General features: G+C 41.8%; 1 protein-coding gene across 2 annotated transcripts in view; it reads right to left on the bottom strand.

Moving 5' to 3' along the window:
• Window positions 1-5,083: 5,083 nt before the first annotated feature.
• Window positions 5,084-19,184, bottom strand: part of Mtmr10 (myotubularin related protein 10) — a 49,470-nt gene continuing 35,369 nt past the window's right edge. For both annotated transcript variants that reach the window (XM_021659946.2, XM_060367272.1), the window contains 4 exons: window positions 18,948-19,117; window positions 11,594-11,764; window positions 8,675-8,857; window positions 5,084-8,110 (listed from right to left, as the gene is read on the bottom strand). In XM_021659946.2, coding sequence (XP_021515621.1) covers window positions 7,514-8,110; window positions 8,675-8,857; window positions 11,594-11,764; window positions 18,948-19,117 — 1,121 coding nt within the window. In that variant the 3' untranslated portion in view covers window positions 5,084-7,513. The remainder of the gene's footprint in view (window positions 8,111-8,674; window positions 8,858-11,593; window positions 11,765-18,947; window positions 19,118-19,184) is intronic.

The following is a 19,184-nucleotide window of genomic DNA, read 5'->3' as shown; positions in this document are numbered from 1 at the left end:
AGAACTGAGGAATGAATGGCCTTTGAGAATCTTGGAACTTTTCACTTTCACGTGAAACATTGTGCCAATTTCCTGAGTCTCATGAGCCACTCCATGCCCCCAGAAATGCTTTAACTTGAGGATACTGCTATACAACACTCATAACACTAAGCCAAGTCCCCCTGATGTCCCGTCAGTCTCCTGCCTCAGCCATAATAGGGGCTTTGCTCTCGTCAGCTTCCTTCATTTAAGGCCTAGTGATGAATGGTAACTGACCTAACACTTTGCCTATTTAAGGAGCAGAGTTCAATAAAAGTTAGTACTTAGTACTAAGGCACTCTTCTAGTCATCTTATGTTGGTGAATTAAAGGTTTTCTCTGGCTTATTGGCCACCAGTGTTAAATGCACGCATGGTGAAAATCTTAGTATTCTTTTTTGGATATTATCATATACTGCTATATATAATCTCCATTACAAGTTTATAGAATATGTCTTTTATCTTAACATTCCCAAATTAAAAAAAAATATATATATATATATATATATTTTTTCGAGAATATATATATATATTTTTTTCGAGACAGGGTTTCTCTGTGTAGCCTTGGCTGTCTCCTGGACTCGCTTTGTAGACCAGGCTGTCCTTGAACTCACAGAGATCTGCTTGCCTCTGCCTCCCTGAGTGCTGGGATTACAGGCATGTGCCACTGTGCCCAGCTACACAAATAATTAATACTATCAAACCAAATAATTCTATAGCTTCTGTTAAGTTCCAGGCACGGGTCTAACCACTTTACAGATACTATATTATGGGATCATCATAACTAAGTTTGGAGGTGAGTACTATTTCCGTGTATGCGCGCACATGTACACACAAATCTCATTAGCAAATAGTGATGCTTGGACTTCTTCCAGCAAATAGTGATGCTTGGACTTCTTCCTTTCCAATTTGTCTTCCCTTGATCACCTTTAGTTGTCTAGCTCTAGCTAAAACATCAAGTACTATATTGAGTAGATATGTAGAGAGTAGACAACCTGATCTTGTTCATGAACTTAATGGAGTGGCTTTGAGTTTCTCTCCATTTAAGCTGATGTTGGCCATGGGCTTGTTGTAAATTGCCTTTATTATATTTATGTATGTCCCTTGTGTGCCTAAACTTTCCAGGACTTTTGTTAAAAAGTGTGCTGGATTTTGGCCAAGGCCTTTTCTTCATCTAGTGAGATAAGCATGTGATTTTTGTCTTTTAGTTAGTTTATCTACTGATTTATGATTTACATATATTGAACCATCCCTGCATCTCTAGGTTGAAGTCTGCATGATCATGATACATGATCTTTTTGATGTATTCTTAGATTCAATTTGCAGGTATTTCATTGAGAATTTTTGCATCTATGTTCATAAGAAAAATTGATCTGTAATTTGTTAGGTCTCTGTGTGGGTATCAAGGTAACTGTGACCTCATAAAGTGAATTGGGCAGTGGTAGGATTCTGTACTGAAACCATCTGGCCCTGGGTTTTTGTTTTGTTTTTTGTTTTGTTTTTCTTGGGAGACAATTAGTGGCTGCTTCTATTTTACTAGAGGTTAGAGGTCTGTTTAAATTGCTTATTGATGTAACTTTGTAAGTGGTACCTAACAAGAAAATTAGCCATTTCTTTTAGATTTTTTTCCAATTTGGTGGGGTATAGGTTCTTAAAAGTACGTCTTTATGATCTTCAGTGTCTGCTCTTATATCCCCATGTTCATTCCTAATTTTGTTACACATTTTTTCTCTGCTTTTTAGTTAATTTGGATAAGGGTTTGTCAGTTTTCTCAAAGAACCCAACTCTTATTTCTGCTTTGTTGATCTCAGCCCTGAGTTTATTTCTTGCTATATATTCTTTTTAGATGTGACTTTCTTCTTTCTGTCCTGGAGTGTTCAGGTGTGCTGTTGAGTTTGTAGTTTGACATCTCTTTGGTCTTTTTTTGTAGGCACTTAGTGCTATGAACTTGCCTCTTAGAACCGACTTCATTGTGTTCCATAAGTTTGTATGGTCAGACAGATGCAAGGAGTTAGTTCAGTTTTCTAATATCTGCTGAGACGTGCTTTGTATTCAAATGTGTGGTCAATTTTGGAGAAAGTTCAGTGAGTGCTAAGAGGAAGGTATATTCTTCTGTGTTTCAGGTGAAATGTTCATAAATATCTGTTAGGTCCATTTGGTTTATAATGTCAGTTTTTGTCTGGATGAATTCTCTGTAGACAAGACTGGGTTAATGAAGCCTTCCACCATTGGTGTGTGAGGCTCAACATGTGATTTAAACTTTAGTGGTGTCTCTTTTATGAACTTGGGTGCTTTTGTGTTTGGTTGCGTAGATGTTAAGGATTGCAATGTCCTCTAGGTGGATTTTTCCTTTGATGACCATGACCTGTCTTTCCTTATCTCTTCTGATTAGTTTTGAAGTCTGTTTTGTCAGATATTAAAATGGCCAATTTGCTTGGAATACCTTTTTCCATCCTTGTAGCCTAAAGTGATATTTATCCTTGATATTAAGGTATTTCTTGGATGCAACAGAATGGATCCTGTTTTCACATTCATTGTGTTAAGTCTTTTTATTGATACTGAGATCTATCAGTGAGCAATGTTTGTTGGTTCCTATTACTTTGTTGTGGTGGTGTATGTGTGTGTGTGCATTTCTCTTGATTTGCTGGAGTGGGATTGTTTATTTCTGTTTTCCTGTATGTGGCTAACCTCTTTAGGTTGGATTTTTCCTTCTAGCATCTTTTGTAGGGCTGGATTTGTAGACAGACATTGCTTAAATTTGGTTTTAATCATGGAATGTCTTATTTTCTCCATCTATTGTGATTGAAAGTTTTGCTGGGTATAGTGGTCTGGGCTGTCATCTGTGGTCTCTTTATTACAGTTTGTAGAATATCGGTCCAGGACCTTCTGGCTTTTAGTCTCCATTGAGAAGTCAGGTGTTATTCTAATAGGTCTGTGGTTATATGCTACTTGGCCTTTAATATTCTTTCCTTGTTCTGTAATTTAGTGTTTTGATTATTATGTGCCAAGGAGAATTTCTTTTCTAGCTTAGTCTATTTGATATTTTGTATGATTCTTGTACCTTGTATCTCCTTTATCTTAGGGAATTTTTCCTTTATGATTTGTTGAAAATAATATCTGTGCCTTTGACTTGTGTTCCTTCTCCTTCCACTATTCTATTATTCATAGATTTGGTCTTTTCATATTGCCCCAGATTTCCCAGATGTTTTGTACATTTGGGTTTTTTTTTTTTTTAAGATTTCACATTTTCTTTGACCGAGGTATCCATTTCTTAAGTGTTCAGTGCCTTAGATTCTGTCTTCTATCTTGTCTTATGTTGGTAAGGTTTGCCTCTGAAGTTCTTGAGTTCCTAAATTTTTCATTTCCAGATTTCCCTTAGTTTGGGTCTTCATTGATTCTACTTCTATGCTTAGTCCTGAACTGTTTTATTCATTTCCTTCCACAGTTTGTGTTTTCATAGATTTTTTTAAAAAGGGACTTACCTCCATCATATTCATAAAGGCTATTTTAAGGTATTTGTGTTACTCTTCAGCTGTTATATTTCGCAGGCCTCCTGTGGTAGGATTTCTGGTCTCTAATAGAGACATACTACCCTGGCTGCCACTGTGTTTTTATGCTGGTGTCTAGTCATCTAAGTTTTCGATGATTTTAATTCTAGGAGCTAGCTGATATCTGGTCTTGTCTTTGTTGGGTTGGTGTTTTGTTCCTTGTCTTCTGTTACCCTTTGTGGTTCTTAGAAGGGTAAGGAATTCCGCCTGGTAGGGAATTCTGGGATTCTGCTAGGTGTGGCCACTGGGGGTTCTCGGTGGAATGTGTTTCTAGGTATTGGGGCTGACACTTAGGAATGGGGACAGGTGGGGACACCGAGGGGTCCACACGAGGAAGAAAGTAGGGTGTTCCAAGATCTGTATAGTCCCTCCATGAATGGGGGCAGAGATTAAGGAGAGGCCATCCTAGGCAGCTTGCTAAGATCTGGGGATGACTGGATTTGGAGGAAAAGTGAAGATCTAAAGCTCACTTACCTGCTTCATTGGCCTACTTGCTTCTCTAGCAAGCTCGGCAGGCAGGATCCCAGGGAATGCCTGCTGGAGTTGGTGGGGTAACAGGATGAGTAGAGAGGAAAGTTGGAGGATATCTGTGTGGTCCACTGGAGATGGGGTCGGAGAGGAGGGGGAGGCCACAGTAGGTGGTCAGCTACAGAGTTAGGAATGAGGCGGGGGCACTGGATGGAGAGGAGAGGATGGAAAGGTGAAGATGTGCAGTTAGGCTACCTGCTGCCCTGGCCAGAGTGTCCTGGCCTGTTCTTGTGTGGCGCTGGGACAATGGGATAAGTAAGTAGGGGGAAGAAGGCTGGAAGAGCAGGTCTAGATGATCTAGTGGAGATGGGGCAGAAAGGAAGGAGTCTGAAGCAGGTGGTCTGTTCCAGAGCTGAGGGTGAGACTGCGGGGGTGGAGGTGGATTTGGAGGAGAGGAGGGAAGTGAAGATGTGCAGTTACATTACCTGGTTCCTTGGCCAGAGTGGACTTTAGGATACTCCGTTAATAAAACATCATTACAAAATAAAACCATGCCAGTAACTTCTTATATCTCTCTAAGCACTTGAGGCTAGATTAACAAAGGCAAGACCAGTGCCAAGACATCTGTGTTATTTTTAGGAACATCCCCATTGGCTAGATCAGGTTAATTTACACAGAGTAATTGTACTAGGGCTGTTCACTACCACTGCTGCAAGAGTCTCAGGTTAAAGACGTGACCTAGAAGGAGGTGACTTAATTGTACAGCAGGCTCAGTACTCTATGTGGGGTCCCGGTCTCCAGGGATTTGGGGAAACAGAATTCCCCAGGGTTAGTATTTAGTGAATGGGAAGAGCAGCAAGGGCAATCCAGTGGTAGCCATCTGGCCTAACTACAGCCAGTTCTGAATTGATGTGAAAGTTGTTACTCCATCCCATCTTAGAGGGTGTTCAAAAAAGATGAATGAAGGATACACAAGTACAGGTGGGAGCGGAAGCCTTCCATCACCAGTCTCTATGTATGTTCTTATAGATGGTTTCATACTGGTGACCACTACAGTTTCAATGGAAATTTTATTGAGCAGTCAGGATTCCCTTTACAGCCATTCTGTGGAGCAGTGTCCAGGCAACCTGCTCACCCTACTTCAGCTCATCAGTTGTATGTAGGCACAAAGGTTTTAGTTTTGTCTCAACACCAAGTTTTAATTACTTGAGGTTACTGCTACAGCAAGAAGATCTTGTTGAAAAAAAAATGTGTTGAACAGTTTTCATCTTCTGTCAGTACAAATTAATGTCCTTTCCTTAAATAGTTAGGCATTTTTGGTTTTAGAATTGGTTCCCATCATAAACAGTAAGACACCCCACCTGTAAGGTTAGCACTAGAATGTCCAGTGTCATCGGCCTTTGCGTGGTCACCACAAGCCCAGGCTCTGCCCTCAGGGCCTTGGAGACAGTGGTATTAAGCTCTTTGGTATGCTGCATGCAGCCACGCTTACCTCTTCTGCCACCACAATGTCACTTTTGCTAGCAGAGGTGCCAAGCAGCTGTACCACAGGCCACACTAGGACTTTGGAGCTGTTTTACGTATTATGCACAGTAAGCTGCAGCACAATAATCATGATACAACAACCACCCAGTGGAAATATAAAAACATTTACAATCGATTACCATACAAAAATACACAATTTTCATCATAAAGTAGTGTTAATAGTACCTGACCTTCTTGTAAGTTAACGAAAACAAGGTTCTTAAAGGAGTTGGAAATAAATGTGAGGGATGAAAATAAATTCTCAACCCCCAAATAAATTTAGAACAACTTATAGAAGTAACAAAGCAGCTTAATGAGGGGGGTGGTATTACTGTCCAGCTCCAGTGGTGACACCCTGTCACGTCTCAGAGACAGGGCTGCTGTGCCGAGGGCTGGAGCATCCTCATTGCTGACGACGCTGTTTGTATAAATTGACAGGAGCCCTTATTTTATAGGCAACAGACGGGTGGAAACATTGGGTTTAGCCATAAGATACGAACTATTTAAGACATCTCATAAGAACATCTGCCTGGTAAGTGCTGGCCTGTTAAATGCATTATTAAACATTATTAAACATTTAGAAAAGGTAAATAATTAAGTAGAAATGGCTATGCAGCACATATACAAGTCAAACCATCTTGAGAAATTCTGTTTTAGAAAAAGAAACAAACTAAATCAACACTTTACTATAAAGTACTTCAAAATCCAAGGTGGTAGTTTAAGACGCCGCCATTGTGTGTTAGGAAATGTCCACCTTTGAACAGGGAGAAGAAGCCCTCCAAACACAACCACTCCTCAAGCCGGCCCTGTGCAGTCGGCCAGGTTTCTAGTGTGGTTTGGAGCAAGGACTTCAGATGAGCTTCTCAGCCTCGGCACTGCCCCCAGAAGCCTGGAAGGGGAGCATCTCTGCTTATTAAAATGGCACACTTGAGGAAGTCTTCCTCCCTAGTCTGTGGCTGTGTCCATCTCCTGCCCCCACCAGTTATCTCTAAGGAAAGTGCTGGCCTGTGGCAGCATGGCAGCTGAAGTGCTCGTGGGGAGATCGGGGCATTCCCAGCAGCCCGTGGTCAGAGGGGCATGCTCCTGTCCATGGACTGGGCACCCTCAGCCACAGCTGGAGCTGTGCGTCTGCTGCATGAACAATTTCTAAGGGTGGGCTGCACCCCATGGATCGCATGGTGACTTTCTGAGGGACAAAAATCTGGCTCTGGACACTCCTGAATATTGGTGTAGCTGGTTGGCAAAAAGCTATTCCCAATACGCAGTGGGTTCTAAATGCCCTAACTTAAAAAGTACACTTATATTTTCCTCTGTTATTTTAGGTTCTTTGATACTCTTATCTTAATGTCAAAGGCACTTCTAGGTTTAAATAGCTACAGTGAATGCTTTAAAATTACAGTGCATCTTTTAAAAGTTAGTTGTATGTAATTAAAGCAATTTTGTGATTTTAAAACACAGTGATCTAAGGTCCTAAACGAGGTGAACTAAAATAACATCTAACCCCAGAACACGAACCCTCAGTAGCTAGGTATATGGATGTCAACTGAGGCCTGTTGGGAGTTTTCTGAGATGATCTGGAAATATATTAAATACTAATTTATTAACTTCCCTATCTACCTTCTTTGGGTTGAAATTTGTCCGATACCCTTTAGTAGGTAGTAGGAAAATACATGTTGATGAAATTCACATAGCAGAGAAATCTCACTGCTGTGATCACAAGTGTAACATGGGGAATGTGTACTGCAAATGACCCAGACGGGTCAGACCCAAAAGATAGAGGACAAAACCCAAAGTCACCCTGCCCTTAGAGACTGAAGGCGGCGTGACTAAACATGTTTTAAATATTAGTGCAAATTTAAAAGTATAAAAGGGCCAGTTTTAAATGCCTCAGTTACCAATTTCAGTTCAGAGGGGGTAATGTCCAGCTTCTCTCTGTACATCCAGAAAACACCGTAGTTTAGTCTTCATTTGCTAGCGTCTCAGTAGATAACCATATTTTGGCCCCACTTAAAAATTTGCTTAATGGTGTTCCTAAAATGCTTCTTCTGCATAGATTTCCTACAGGAGAAAATGGAAATGAAGAGGAGAGAAACTCTGGTGTCCCCAAGGTGTCGTGTGGACCCGTGGCTCTGAAGTACATCCTGCTCTGGTCCAGCTCTGCATAGCAGGCTTCCAGGGGGCCACTGCGATGCTGCCTTAGCATCCTGCCTAGCATGTCCACCTCATCAGCCAGGAGAGAGAGCTTATGGAAGGCCATGATGGAGCCCCCAAGGTTGATCTGTGCCTCAGGGACCCAGCGGAAGTAGCACAATTTCCACAATTTTATGTGTGTTCCGGAGAGACGTGGCAGAATAATGCCATGCAGGTTGGCTGGTCTGGAGAACCACTCTTTGAAATACTGTTCCACTCCACTGCTCTGGCTGTCTGTGTGCTGAAGTGGGTCTGGCTTCAGTTTCAGTATTAGTGAGTTTCTCCGAGGAAGTAGTTCTTGGTCACTGATGATGCCGTTCTTTAAGCATGATGGCATTCCTCTCAGCGTGGAGCTGTAGCTCTTCTGCACAGAAGACAGATCTTGGCATTACTCTACTGGAGCACCCACTTTTCAAAAAACTAGTGGCCCAGTGGCTGCCAGCTAGGATTATTGGATAATGGGTGGGGGCCGGCCTTGAAGGTCATGATCCCTTTCTCCCTTGTGATACTTAGGCCGGCCTTCTCTGGAACTACATTTTTTTATTGACTCTCCCAGGTTATTAACATGTCAGACGGAGAATGGAAGGCAAGGGTAACCTTCATAATTCATTTGCTGAAGTGCGTGCTCATAAGACTTTGGGAGTAAGGAGAAATTCCACACTAGCTGATTTCTAGGAAAATGGGCAGATTAGGAGGAAGTCAGCTCAGGGCTGCCACCTGCCAACTCTTGTGCTGACGGGGCTTCAAGAGCCTCAGTCACCAAGAAAAAGTCAAGATACTGTCACATCAGTTAAAACGGGAATGGCCCCTCCAAAGCTGCACTAGCTGTCTGCAGGAGGAGTGGCTGTTTCTAACACTTCTGAAGACACTCTCTGGGGCTGCACCCACACGGGTCTACTGCTACTGTTAGCCGCTTTCTGCAGCTTACCTTCGTGCGCTTAAAAGACTTCCTGGAGCCGTTCTGTACACAAGGGGTGCTCTTGCCGATATAGAAGGGGTTGTGGAAAAGTGTCCGGTCCTTTGCTGTGAACTGCAGAGCCCAGTCCCAAACCGAGGGGAATTTCAAGCCCTTTTCATCCCCCAACTGAATATTTTTGCTGATGGCAAACTCCTGTAAAGCAAAGCATGTGTGTGAGAAGTGGCACACCCCACTTTCCCTGTGCCTCCACCCTCAAGAGAGTTCTTTGCTAAAGCACTCAGCTCTTGTGGAGCTCTACCCTGAAAACGATGGTGGACACTTGGGTGAGGTAAGCACACTGTGGCTGTTGAGCGTGTTCCCAGCTTTTGGCCCAAGGAGGCTTTTCATTCTGGGCAAGCAGGTGCTAGGTGGAGGAAAACACTCACTAAAATGGTGCTGCGAACCTAGACCACTGCTGATGTCCCTGCCTTAGGCTTACAAGCACGGTGACCGAGGCTCACCCCACTGCCAATGGAACACCCCAACAACTGTGAACAACAGCATGTCCTCCTGCAGCGGAGAGAGGAAGGCCCTTCTGAAAGGTGAGCCCCAGGTCCTCTAAAAACTGAAGCAGTCACCCTAGGGTCACACACACACACACACACACACACACAATGGATCCTTATCTGAGGACAAGGATCGCAGGTTATGTCAAGCTCACACAAGACAGTTCCCTGGAAGAAACAGACGGGAAAAGATATGACTGACTTACTGTCTGTTTAGTACCTTTTAATCTTTCACATACTTTCTATTTTAAAAGGCCAAGAATTTGAGCTGGGCGGTGGCAGTGCACACCTTTAATCCCAGCACTCTGGAGGTAGAGACAAGAATATCTGAGTTCAAGGCCGGCCTGGTCTACAGAGCAAGTTCCAGGACAACCAGGCCTACGTAGTGAAACATTGTCTTAAAAAACAAACCGAAACCAAAACAAAACAAAAGCCAAGATTTAGTCTGAAATTAGAAAAATGCTGAAGTGTAAATGTTATTTTTAAAATGTAGACTAATCAGGCTATATGACTGTATCACAGGCAGGGGCAGCTTGTAACCACTGAGAAATGGTTAAGGGGTGTTTTGGGGGGGGTATGTCTGTGTTTGTGTGTGTGTGCACATCACAGCCAGGGGCAGATTGTAATCACTGAGAAATGGTTAAGGTGTGTGTGTGTGTGTGTGTGTGCACAGACTTCTGAGTGAGTCCTTGAAGGGGGAGTGTGGGGACAGCTGAGGGAGGCAAAAAAAGCCCAGAAAGGATGACTTCCCAGTAATGAAAGCACATAAATCATGAGGTGGTAAGAACGCTGGTGCACAACTGGGAAGCCATATTTTAGGGATACAGTATGTTTTCCTTACCTTGGGAGCCTCTAGGCCTCAGTTTTACATTAGAAAATGTTCAATCTTTGTAGGAAGACAGAATAAATTACACAAAAATTTCTTCTCAACCTTTCCTTCTCTAAGACAGAAACAAGAGTTCCTCTTGAGTCCTCGGTTCCCCAAAGCAGCAATGCTGAGAAATCTTGCTGCCTCCATGTCCTGAGCACTCTCATGTGGGACATGGCCTCCTCTATCTCCCTCTTGACACTTGTTCTCTCCCTAAACAAGTCTCGGCTCCAGTCCTCTCCAGGAGGCTCCTCATTCTCAGCCAAAAGAGCCTGATTAGTCCTCATTGTCTCTCACACCTGGACACGTGTATGTGTCACAGTTGGCAATGTCACTACAGACTGAAACCAGAGGCACTTGATGGACCCTTTGCAGATGTAGAACAGTGCTTTCAGGCCTATTTCTGAGAGATCTGTGGGCCTAGCATTTTCTAGAAGGGGATAGAATTAAGAATTTGTGCCCTGAGGCCACACAACCTATCCTGGGGCCTCAAAGCTGAAGCTGAAGGGCAGAGAGTGGATGGTCCCTGCTTGGTTTCCCTCCAGCCTGCAGGAGCTACCCTTTGACTTCCCTGCACAGTCACTATAACATTTCTGAGCTCTTCCCTGTGGGGCCACATGGGGTGAGACAAAGCAAGAAGGCTCTCAGCAGTGGTAAGGGGGGCTGGTCTCAATAGGACTCCATATTCTTCAACTTCCAGCTCTATGGACTGTCACCACAGAGGCAGTTCCACCCAGTGGCTGCCATGGGACACGAGGGACTCTGAGAGCACACACAGTAATAGCATCTGCAGAGAACTTCGGTCTACCTTTGTGCCTAAACTTCCTGTTCCACAACTTAAGAGGCAGTTGAAATAAAATAAAACAGAGAAGCAGTTGAAATACAATTATTCTACTGACCTATCAGGAAATAAATGTATTTAGTTGTTGCTCAGCAACTCTGATGTTCAAGGAGTAACCCAAAAGCACAAGTGAGAAATGGCGGCTCACTACTGTGAGCCCAGCTATGCAGGAGACTGAGGCCAAGGGATTGCCAGGTCAAGTAACTTCCAGACATTATCTCAATATTGGAAGAGAAAATAAAGATGTCAGTGGGGAGGAATTGAGCTAGGGCTGTGGCCCAACAGCATGTACAAGGCCTGTGTTTGATGCTCCACCGAAAAAATCCAAAAATATATTTACGGTGATTAAACTAACTGGCACACTTAAATACATTTACTATGAGCAATTTACAGAGAAAAAGAAAATGTTCATTAATAGAAGTAAAGTTAGTAGACTCTTTTACGCATTCTGAAATTATTTTGAGTGGTAATTTTTAGTTACATGTTTTAAACATGCAGTTAACTGTAATTCAAATATATTTCAAAGCTGTAAAAGGGAGAGGGCACTGGAGAGACGGCTCAGTGGATGAGGCACTGAGTGTGCAAGCATGAGGACCAGAATTTAAATCCCCAGAACCCATGTAAAAGCAGAGCAGGTATAATTCAGGAGTAGCTGCAGCCAGCATGTCACTTACTGTGCTCTGCTTCACCCGCTGATGAGGAGAGTTGAACAGGAAGGTGCCGAACAGAGAGATCCGGGTACTGTCACACAGCACTGCTAAGTATGTCTCAGAGAACTCAAAGGCAGCTGGATATTGCTCTAACAGCTGCCACGTGGTATCCAAGAATAGCAAGAATAAAGGAGACTGGCAAACACAGACAGATAGAGGGGTTAGTTAATGCTGCTCTCTGGTTGTCACATTTATTCCTAGATTTACTGCTGACACTAAAGAGGCCAACATCTAAGCTTCAAACACTTGGCAGAGCTGAGCTAGGGCCATCTGAACAGATTAAACCTATCTATGTCAAGACACACATTCAATTAAAAAAAAAATAACTGCTTAACACACTTGCAACAAACAAACAAATGAGCACGCTGCCATGCACGAACGCAGGAAAGCAACAACATATTTAAACATTCTGCAAGTGGCTCTACTGCAGGCTCACCATGCAGGAAATCCCCCAAGTTTCATAAAAGCAGTTTGGCATCAGCCTTCGGCCACATGGGGTCCCCAGGAAGCAGCTGCTTGGGCTCATTTGGATGCACTACCGCTAGTGACTGGTGCTTCCCAACCTATCTGCCTGGCTTCCGCAGCTAAGCAAACAGGGGTCCCAAGAAGCCACGGCTGTTACAAAGATGTTTCTCTCAAAATCTCAGTTCCTAGCTCTTACGGTCTATTTTCAGGAATGTGAAACTCCAAAGATGACTTTAGTTAGTTAGGATACTCTTGGCACATAACTGTATACAATATGGGATTGCATAATGACATTTCCATATATGTATATGAGGTACTTTGATTGTTACCACCCGCCCTCTTCAACATATCCCCTCCCAATTCCTTAGCAGTCCTTCTCTCCACATAGGAGAAAATGTGTCATCTGTCTTCCCAAGTCTAGCTTATTTTGCTTTACCATCATGATCTCCAGTTCCACCACTTTCTTTTTCATGGCACAGTACTATCTATGTCTTGTATACATATGCTGGCTTTTCCTTACCCATTCAATTGGGATGATGCCGTAGTGAACATGGATAGGACCTCTTGTTTGGCCTGCTCTGTATACAGCAAGGAGTAGCCTGGCTGGATAATAAGATAGCTCCTGTTTTACATCTTTAGGAGCCTCCATACTGATTCCTATGGGGACTGCACTAATTTCCATTCCGCCAGCACTGCATTGGAGTTCCCTCTATCCCTTATCTCCACGGTATTGGCTGTTTTCCTAAGCCTGCACTTCCTCTATGGTATATATATATCATATATCAAAGACCTTATTATATATATTATATATATAATTATATATAATATTATTATATATTAATATATAATATATATTATATATTATATAAATATATAATATATTATATATTTATAATATATTATAATATTTATAATATATTATATATTATTATATATTAATATATATTATATATATATAATAAGGTCTTTGATTCATTTTGAATTGATTTTTTTTTTTTTTTACAGGGAAAGGAAGGAATCAAGTTCCAGTCTTTAAATGTGGATAATCTGGTCCCCCAGCAAGCACTTATTGAAGAGACTGTATTCACTGTATTTTTTCAGTACTTTTGAAAATCACATAGCTGTAATGGCATGGACTTCTCTCTTAGCCCACTGTTTCTTTTCTATTGCCTGCATGTTCTTTTATGCCACCCCTGTGATGGTTTTGTTAACTTTACAGTATGATTTGAGGTTATGTATTGTGGTACTTCTAGCACTGCTGCTTCTTCTATTTTTGTTAAGAATACTATATCCTAAAATAGGATCTATTTTGGAGAAAGTTCCATGAGCTGTTAAAAAAATGTATACCCTGTAGCTCTTAGGTAGAATACCCTGTAGATGTCCATTAAATGTATTTGATCTGCAATGCAGTTTAATTCTGATGTTTTTGTTTTTATTCCTCTGAATGACCTATGAATTCAGAAGTTTTGTTAGTTGCTTTTCTCAGCACTGAACTCAAATACCTGACAAGAAGCAATCTATAGCAAGAAAGGTTTATTTTGGCTCATAGTTTGAAGGTGTCTACTCCATGGTGGGAAAGCATGGTAGCAGATATTTGTGACAGCTGCTAGGCACACCTACATGGATCAGGAAGCAGGGAGCAGACAGGAAGTGGTACCAGGCTATGAATCACAAAGCCCACACTAGCAGGTCACTTCCTATGGTGAAGGCTCCACATCCTAAAGATTCCAAAGCCTTCCAAAACAGCAGATGGCTAGACCAAGTGTAAACATATGAGCCTATAGAAAACATGCCCATTCAAACCACAACACTCTGCCAATGGTCCCTACAGGTTCAGGACCAACTCAAGGCAAAATGCATTTAGTCCAGCTCCCTAAGTGCCCTGTCTCATAGCTCTAACATTATTCAAAAGTTTAAAGCTTGATCTCTTTTGAGACTCAAAGTAAACTTTTATTAATGAGCACCTATAAAATTATAGAATAAGTTACTTCCAAAATAGACTGGTATAAACATCCCCACTTAAGAGACAGCAATGGAGCAAAGGAAAACAACAACACCAAACCAAACTAGAACAAAAAAACCCCACAAAGCTCATAAAAGCAAACAAACAAATACCTGTACCAAAGCAAGGTTGAAACCCTGCCTGGACTTGGGCCTTGTGATGGGTCATGGGTGCTCAGATTGGCTTCTATAGCCCTACCTCCAACTCTGGTGCCTTTGACATATATGACCTCTCTCTTGGGTCAGTTTCAGCCAATGCTGGAAGTTGTTGGCATCTCCAACATCTTGGGGTCCCCACTGCAACTTAGGTTCCACCTTCATAGCTTCAGGTATGGAGCACCTGGGTGTCCACACAGGAAGTCCAACCTCGCTACATGGTTTTGTTGAAAATTGGTGCAAACCTTCATGTAACAGCCCCACCCAATACTTGCATTTTGCATGCCTGTAAAACCATTACCATGTTGACAATGCCAACTTTTCTGGCAGCTTGAAGTATTGCTTGAATACTTTGGACCACAGCTGCAAGTTGGGTATTTTGCTCACTGCTTTTGAGTACTTTGCCATTGAACCTAAGAAAGCATTTTCCTGGCTGCACTATCCCATCAAGGTACTCTGAAGCTCTGTCCTTTGAAATGAATTTGCATTTGAGTGAGGCCTTTACCCCCAAAGCACCTTTCTTACTGTTTTTAAACTTCAATGTTTCTCCTTCATGACATCCATCTTTTTAAGAATCACAGCCATTCTGCAGGGATCCTGTCACCAACTTTAATCTGGTTCAAGCTTTTTTTCCTCTTCAAACTTCACGTTTCTGTCTACAACTCTAACCACATACACAGCCTTCCCTTGCCAGTACATTGTTAGTATTTCCATGCTCCACTTTCTGCTCCCCCTCACTACGAATCCCCTCGCACTGTACATGTGGGTCAACAAAGTAAGCAGTAACCATTCTTAGCCTGAAAGCTCTGCTGTCTTGAAATTTCCTCTGCCAAACAAATTAGCCCTTTCCTTGGACTTCTGCCTTATTAAAGTTCTCAGGACCCAAGTGTAGCACAGGTTCACTGTTTGATAGACTATCATACAAATGTCTTCTACTTCTTGTTCCCTTTTGAAACCTTGTGAGCATGGTCTTCACACTCCAGGTGTCCACACGATTGTTGTCTTTCTTACTTACACTACAATGGCTCATTAGGCTGTGTTTAGAATTCTAGGGCTGTTATACTAAAGGTCCAAATTCCTCAATGTTTCTTCAGAACACCAGTTCTAAAGGCCTATAAATTCAGTCAGTTTTATGCCAGAGATGGCTCCACTTATTGCTTCCAATTTTCTGTTACTTACTTTTTTCCTTGCTGTGATCAAATACCCAACAGGAAGCAACCTACAGGAGATTTATATTGGTTGTGATTTGAAAGGATAAAATCCATTATGGTAGGGAAGATGGCACAGGGCGGCTGGCTTTCAATAGCAGAAGTTTGGCAGAGGCTTGTCCCAAGGACCAGGAAGTGAAGTGCAAGATGTAGGGTGAGGTTACAAATCTCAAGGCCCACCCCAATCACCTTTCAAAAGAGGATCCTCCTCCTATAGGTTCTATTAAAAAGCCAACCAATTAAAAAAAGCAAAAAACAAAAACAAAACAAAACAACAACAACAACAAAAAAAAACACCTTGTTTTTCAGGGATCAACTGTCAAACACATAAACCTGCAGGGGCTATTTTTATATTCATGCTGTAACAAAGGAGTATGCCATCCATAATTGTTGTATTGGGGTTGGCCTTTATGTCCAGGAATGTTGGCTTTATCTAACTTCAGAATCTGATGCACATGTTTATAACTATTAGGTATTTTGATGAATTGTTCATTTTATCAATGAAGTGATTTTACGTCCCCTAACTAATTTTGAAATCTGCTTTGTTGTATATGAATATATACTCCTGATTACTGAAAGATTTCATTTGCTTGAAATACCTTTTTCTATCCTTTCACTTTCAGACTATATTTTATCTTTGCCAGTGAGGTATGTTTACTGCAGGGAGCAAATAATTGGGTCTTGTTTTTTAATCCAATACTTTTGACAGTTTGTGTCTTCAATTAGAGATTTGAAATCTTTAAGGTTTTGAGTTACTACTCCTGTCATTTGTTGTAATTCTTGATTCATTCTTCATCAAATCTTCGAGTGAGACTGCTTCCTGGTTGTGTTTCTCATCCTCTTCCATGTGTAGGATTCCTTTCAGTGGACTCTACAGTGACAGCTTAGTGAATTTTAATCAATTTCATGGATTAAGTTTAGGTCTTTGTTTCTCTTTCGATTATGAAGCATAACTTTGCTGCCAACAATAACCTAGGTTTATAGTTTTGTTTGTTTGTTGTTTGTTTTCTTTCAGGGCTTAAACTACATCACTTTAGGTCTGCTGGAACGTGAATGTCTCTGCTTAGGACTCCACTGCTATTATGGTAAGTTTGCTTTCCATGTGACTTCCATGTTTCTGTCCTGCAACCTTCAACAGTCTTCCATTTTTCTGCACACTTAGTATTTGAAACTGCATCATGATGGGGCTAGTGATTACTCGGTGACTAGCAGCCCTGGCTACTTGTGCTGTTTAGTTTTTGTCAACCTGACAGAATCTAGAGTCACCTGGAAAGAGGGACCCTCAATTCAGGAACTGACTCCATTAGACTGGCCTGTGGGGATGTCTGTGGAGCATTTTTTAAATCAGTTATCAATATTGGAGGCTCAGCCAATTGTAGGCACCTGCAGTCAGGTGATCCTGTGCTGCATCAGAAGGAAGGCAGGAAAACTATGGAAAGCAAGCCAACCAAGAACCATTCCTCCATGGCTTCTGCCTTGACTTCCCTCAGTGATCAACTGTTCTGTCAAAGTAGAAGGTGAAATAAACCCTGTCTTCCCCAAGTTACCTTTGGTTGTGGTGTTTATCACAGCAACAGAGAAGCAAACTAGGACACTGCTCTGGTAGAGGACCCAAGTTTAGTTCCCAGTACTAACATTAGGTGGCCTCCCAATCACCTACACCTCCAGCTCCAGGAAAGCCTCATTCCCTTTTCTGGCCCTCGTGCATGTGCGCACGCACACACACACTTTAATTATAGATGATATCTGGAGGCCCTTTTTTAGTCATAAGTGCTCTATCTGGATGTCCATCTCCCAAAATTTGGGAAATTATCTGCTGTTGTTTTACTCAAGACTCTTTGGCTTATACCTCTTTTCATTCTTCTATGTCCATGACTCTTAAACTATTTTTTTTAAATTATATCCCAAAAATACTATTCCTGCTTTCTACTTTTTAAAACTACTGTTTGTTCTAATCCGTCTATTTTGTTTTCACATCCTGATAGTCTGTCTTCATTTGATACAATCTACTGGTGAATGTTCCAACTAAATTTATTCAAGGTATTGTTTCATTTTCTAAAATTCAATTTGATTTTTTTTTGAGACACTTGAATTCCTCTTTCACATCCTAAATTGTCTTTAAAATTATTATTACATTCAGCTGCTAATTTGTATTCTCTTTTAATAAATTCAGATATTCAGTCCTCTCCTTTGATTCCACTGATCTTTTTTTTTTTTTTCAAGGCAAGGTTTCTCTGTGTAGCCTTGGCTGTCCTGGACTAACTTTGTAGACCAGGCTGACCTCAAACGCATAGCCATACGCCTGCCTCTGCCTCCCAAAGTGCTGGGATTACAGGCGTGCTCCATTGATCATTCTTATTATCAGTCATCCACTTCATTATCACTAGATCAATTACCGTGGACTTAAGTTTTGGAGGACCATGTTGCTTTGTTTTGTTTTTTCTGTTTCTCGTTCTTCTGCATTTGGGCTGAGTAGAAACACTGGCCATGGTGCTCTTTCAGTTGAACCACTCACTCCAGTGCAGACAAACCAGGTTTTCATTTTCTGACAACTGGGCTGCAAGTGCAGCTTGGTTGCTAAACACCCAACCCATGTGTTTGAGGCCCAGTCATAAGGAAACAAACTGCAAGGCGACATACAGGGAAACAGCTGGAAGAGACGGTGCCCTAGCTCTGTTCTCTAGGATGCAGAGGTCAGGGAGTCATCTTTGCCTCTGTGGTAATGTTGAGTTTCAAACCCGGGACCCCTACCCTAACCCTGTTATTATACAGGCAATTCCACTGGCCTGCTCTGAGGGACCTGACAACTGCTTACATCACCACCTGCCACCTGCCAGGTGTGCCAAGTGTGTGCTGCAGATAAAAGGACCCGACAGCCAGCCCAGCCTCTCCATTCCTCGTTCCTGCACCCATGTGTGCTCTCTCTCTGTCTGCACCCCCTTCTCTGTCTCCCTATCTGCATGGCGATTTTCCTGGCCTCATACTCATACTCATACTGGTCTAAGACCAGTGAACCTGCCAGAGAGCTGCCCCCAATAAATCTGATTTTATACTTTTAATTCGGCTTAAATTGGCTTATTTCATCAGTGGAAAAAAACCTATTAGGTAATCTCTTACATTAATTTGAATTCCAATGTATTACCTAGCCTTTAACTAACAAAGCTAGAATGTGTTAAATCAATATTGAAAAACTGAAGAAAGAGGAACCTACCATTTTTACAATAGTAAAAATTTATCTCATACATATTTGAAAGGTGCTAATTTGGGGCCTAGGAAATGGCTCAGTGGGTAAATGTACTTACCACATGAATGCAAAGACCTGAATTTAATCCCAAAATCTCATGATGGAAGAGAACTGACTTGTGAAATTTGTCCTCTGACCTTCACAGGCATGTCCTAGCATGCACTATACATTCAGTGACACACACACACACACACACACGTATACTTTTTTAAAAAAGTGCTAGAAAAGCACTAGGACTGGTTACCTCTTTCTCTGACCTCTTCAAGTGGTTGCATCTGTCTAGGAACTGATATCCTGCCATGACCCACTCCTTTTGTATCAGACTCTGAAATCCAATAATTGTCCTGAAATACGGATCCATCATCACTTGAACAAGAGAAGCTATCAGACAACTCAAGTCTCTTCCCTCCTCCTCTGTCAATAAAATGGAAAGAAAATGATGACCAAGAGAAATTTTGACTGTAAGTTAGGTAATTCAACA

This window comes from Meriones unguiculatus, chromosome 14, assembly GCF_030254825.1.
Source record: "Meriones unguiculatus strain TT.TT164.6M chromosome 14, Bangor_MerUng_6.1, whole genome shotgun sequence".
Lineage (NCBI taxonomy): Eukaryota > Metazoa > Chordata > Mammalia > Rodentia > Muridae > Meriones > Meriones unguiculatus.
This window is presented reverse-complemented; position numbering and strand designations above follow the sequence as displayed.